This window comes from Notolepis coatsorum (genome assembly GCF_963971535.1).
Source record: "Notolepis coatsorum genome assembly, chromosome: 1".
In the NCBI taxonomy this organism is placed as follows: Eukaryota; Metazoa; Chordata; class Actinopteri; order Aulopiformes; family Paralepididae; genus Notolepis; species Notolepis coatsorum.
Genome location: NC_140165.1, coordinates 311865841 through 311870128, shown reverse-complemented (window position 1 = coordinate 311870128; position 4288 = coordinate 311865841). Strand labels below are relative to the sequence as shown.

Sequence of the window (4288 nt, the reverse complement as noted above, 5' to 3'; positions counted from 1 at the left end):
AGAGGGGAAAGAGGTGTGACCCGGGCAGACATGGTGGAAAGAGGTGTGACCCGGGCTGACATGGTGGTCAAAAGTGGCCGTGATGGTGTGCAATGTACTACGTACTCATGTTGACTGAATTGGAGGTAATATTCTGTAAGACACACATTTATCCAACTAAGTAATCCATCCAGTGCCATCTATTCCATTTCCATATTCCATTCCAGAAAGCGTTAACCCCTTTATAGTGTGGTAGTGAAGGGGTTAACCTTCTGTAGTGTGGTAGTGAAAGGTTAACCTTCTGTAGTGTGGTAGTGAAACGGTTAACCTTCTGTAGTGTGGTAGTGAAAGGTTAACCTTCTGTAGTGTGGTAGTGAAAGGTTAACCTTCTGTAGTGTGGTAGTGAAAGGGTTAACCTTCTGTAGTGTGGTTGTAGTGAAAGGTTAACTGTCTGTAGTGTGGTAGTGAAAGGTTAACCTTCTGTAGTGTGGTAGTGAAAGGTTAACCTTCTGTAGTGTGGTAGTGAAAGGGTTAACCTTATGTAGTGTGGTAGTGAAAGGTTAACCTTCTGTAGTGTGGTAGTGAAAGGTTAACCTTCTGTAGTGTGGTAGTGAAAGGTTAACCTTCTGTAGTGTGGTAGTGAAAGGGGTTAACCTTCTGTAGTGTGGTAGTGAAAGCGTTAACCTTCTTGTAGTGTGGTAGTGAAAGGTTAACCTTCTGTAGTGTGGTAGTGAAAGGTTAACCTTCTGTAGTGTGGTAGTGAAAGCGTTAACCTTCTGTAGTGTGGTAGTGAAAGGTTAACCTTATGTAGTGTGGTAGTGAAAGGGTTAACCTTCTGTAGTGTGGTAGTGAAAGGTTAACCTTATGTAGTGTGGTAGTGAAAGGGTTAACCTTATGTAGTGTGGTAGTGAAAGGTTAACCTTCTGTAGTGTGATAGTGAAAGGGTTAACCGTCTGTAGTGTGGTAGTGAAGGGGTTAACCTTCTGTAGTGTGGCAGTGAAAGCGGTAACCTTCTGTAGTGTGGTAGTGAAGGGGTTAACCTTCTGTAGTGTGGCAGTGAAAGCGTTAACCTTCTGTAGTGTGGTAGTGAAAGTGTTAACCTTCTGTAGTGTGGTAGTGAAAGGGTTAACCTTCTGTAGTTGTGGTAGTGAAAGGTTAACCTTCTGTAGTGTGGTAGTGAAAGTGTTAACCTTCTGTAGTGTGGTAGTGAAAGTGTTAACCTTCTGTAGTGTGGTAGTGAAAGGGTTAACCTTCTGTAGTGTGGTAGTGAAAGGTTAACCTTCTGTAGTGTGGTAGTGAAAGGGTTAACCTTCTGTAGTGTGGTAGTGAAAGGTTAACCTAATGTAGTGTGGTAGTGAAAGGTTAACCTAATGTAGTGTGGTAGTGAAAGGGTTAACCTTCTGTAGTGTGGTAGTGAAAGTGTTAACCGTCTGTAGTGTGGTAGTGAAAGCGTTAACCTTCTGTAGTGTGGTAGTGAAAGTGTTAACCTTCTGTAGTGTGGTAGTGAACGGGTTAACCTTCTGTAGTGTGGTAGTGAACGGGTTAACCTTCTGTAGGTGTGGTAGTGAAACAGTTAACCTTCTGTAGTGTGGTGGGTGAAACAGTTAACCTTCTGTAGTGTGGTAGTGAAAGGGTTAACCGTCTGTGGTGTGGTAGTGAAAGGTTAACCGTCTGTAGTGTGGTAGTGAAAGGGTTAACCTTCTGTAGAGTGGCAGTGAAAGGTTAACCTTCTGTAGTGTGGTAGTGAAAGGGTTAACCGTCTGTAGTGTGGTAGTGAAAGGTTAACCGTCTGTAGTGTGGTAGTGAAAGGGTTAACCGTCTGTAGTGTGGCAGTGAAAGGTTAACCTTCTGTAGTGTGGGTAGTGAAACGGTTAACCTTCTGTAGTGTGGTAGTGAAACAGTTAACCTTCTGTAGTGTGGTAGTGAAACAGTTAACCTTCTGTAGTGTGGTAGTGAAACAGTTAACCTTCTGTAGTGTGGTAGTGAAAGAGTTAACCTTCTGTAGTGTGGTAGTGAAAGCGTTAACCTTCTGTAGTGTGGTAGTGAAAGCGTTAACCTTCTGTAGTGTGGTAGTGAAAGCGTTAACCTTCTGTAGTGTGGTAGTGAAAGCGTTAACCTTCTGTAGTGTGGTAGTGAAAGCGTTAACCTTCTGTAGTGTGGTAGTGAAAGCGTTAACCTTCTGTAGTGTGGTAGTGAAAGCGTTAACCTTCTGTAGTGTGGTAGTGAAAGCGTTAACCTTCTGTAGTGTGGTAGTGAAAGCGTTAACCTTCTGTAGTGTGGTAGTGAAAGCGTTAACCTTCTGTAGTGTGGTAGTGAAAGCGTTAACCTTCTGTAGTGTGGTAGTGAAAGCGTTAACCTTCTGTAGTGTGGTAGTGAAAGCGTTAACCTAGGAGATGATGCTAGTATCATCGCTATTCAACTCCGGCCTCAGTTTGAGCGCGAGCGCATCGCAGCACTTGAGGCAGAAGAGCAAGTCGCCGTGGTAACCATGATTGACGATGACGACCGTGCCGTGTGTTCCTGTACTCACCGGCCAGGCGTACTTGAAGGGGATGACAATGTGCCCGTTGCTCCCCGTCCCCTCCTCCTACTCCTACTACTCCTCCTCCTCCCCCGTCGTGCCCCCGGGTGGCGGAGCGACTGCGTGTTGCCGCCCACGACCTCGGTGCCCCAGCCCGTGCCGAAGGTGCAGGTTCCGGTGGGGATGACCCGGGCCTGGTACTCCTTGAGGCAGGCCCGGAAGAAGAGTGTCACACTGGTCCCTGAGCGAGCAGCGCTGCCCCCCGCTGGCCCGGAGGTCACAGCACTCTCCGCTCTGCAGCACGCCGTGCGGGTTCTGGAAGTGGCGGATCTGCAGCTCGAACATCCCCACGGCGCACACGGCCTGGGGGGGGGGGGGAGAGAGGGGGGAGGGGGGGAGAGAGAGTTTTGAATTGATTGAAAACTTTATTAACAGATTGCAGAATGGGTACAATACAGTACAGCTCAATACACACAATTGTTAAGGGGATGCAGACCAGAGAAAGACTTTCGTCTTGTTTACATCAGGGTTCCCCCATTTTCAATTCATCAGGACATATATGACATACAGATAGTCAGTACTGCTACATCTATACATTTATGACATACCAGATTTGCAAATACAGTACTGTTTGTTGATACAGAAGGAGTCAAGAAAAGGGAGTATATACATTTGACGTAGAAACTGTACATTGGAGAGGTTGGTGTGGGGGGGGGTTGGGTACATTGGGGATATTGACAACCATACTGGGTAATTTACATTAGAGGTGGTTGGGGGGGGGGGGGGAGAAACACTGTATATAACAAGCAAAACTGTACATTGGGGGGGGGGGGGGGAACTGTACAAACAAGCACAATTGTACATTGGAATATTGACAAAACCAGAGAGAGAGAGAGAGAGAGAGAGAGAGAGAGAGAGAGAGAAGAGAGAGAGAGGGGGGGGAGAGGTAAAGAGAGAGAAAGAGAGAGAGGGGGGGAGAGGTGGAGAGAGGTAAAGAGAGAGAGAGAGACAGAGAGAGGTAGAGAGAGAGGTAAGAGAGAGAGAGACATAGAGAGGTAGAGAGAGAGAGAGAGAGACATAGAGAGACAGAGAGAGGTAGAGAGAGAGAGAGAGACAGAGAGAGGTTAGAGAGAGGTAGAGAGAGAGAGAGAGAGAGAGGGTAGAGAGAGAGGGGGGGAGAGAGAGAGATTACAGTTAATGTATCATCTATTAAACCAACTAGCAGAACGCCGAGGGAGAAAAGTACAGTAACAGTAAAGCATACGGCGAAGAAAGAGCCACAGGTTCAGAACGTTGTACCACACATTAATAAAGGGGGCACTTCACCAAATAAATAACTAAACAAATGTTGATTTAATTTGCACGTAATCTCACGCACCTCCAAAACCTCGAAACAGTTTTGCAACACGTTAACTTAGTTTGACGGTTATTGAGAGTAAACGGGTTTGAATATGGCCACCTCCACCAGTCATCGAGGACATCGAATCTTTGTGTTAATTACAGCTCAATGAAATAACTAGGTTAGCTATTTTCTCTTAATCATTTACATCATTTCACGGAGCTGTAATTAACACAACACAAGGACACAACACAATTAATTTACTCGCAATAACCGTCAAACTAAATGAATGTGTGCAAAACTGTTTAAAATTGTTTTGGACGTGTGTGTGTGTGTGTGTGTGTGTGTGTGTGTGTGTGTGTGTGTGTGTGTGTGTGTGTGTGTGTGTGTGTGTGTGTGTGTGTGTGTGTGTGTGTGTGTGTGTGTGTGTGTGTGTGTGTGTGTGTGTG

General features: G+C 45.8%; 1 protein-coding gene across 1 annotated transcript in view; it reads right to left on the bottom strand.

Moving 5' to 3' along the window:
- Window positions 1-2575: 2575 nt before the first annotated feature.
- Window positions 2576-4288, bottom strand: part of LOC311226091 (uncharacterized protein) — a gene marked incomplete at its 3' end in the record, with an annotated part of 12010 nt that continues 10297 nt past the window's right edge. Inside the window, exon 2 of the mRNA XM_084311466.1 lies at window positions 2576-2863. Within this exon, the coding sequence (XP_084167592.1) occupies window positions 2576-2863 (288 nt within the window). The remainder of the gene's footprint in view (window positions 2864-4288) is intronic.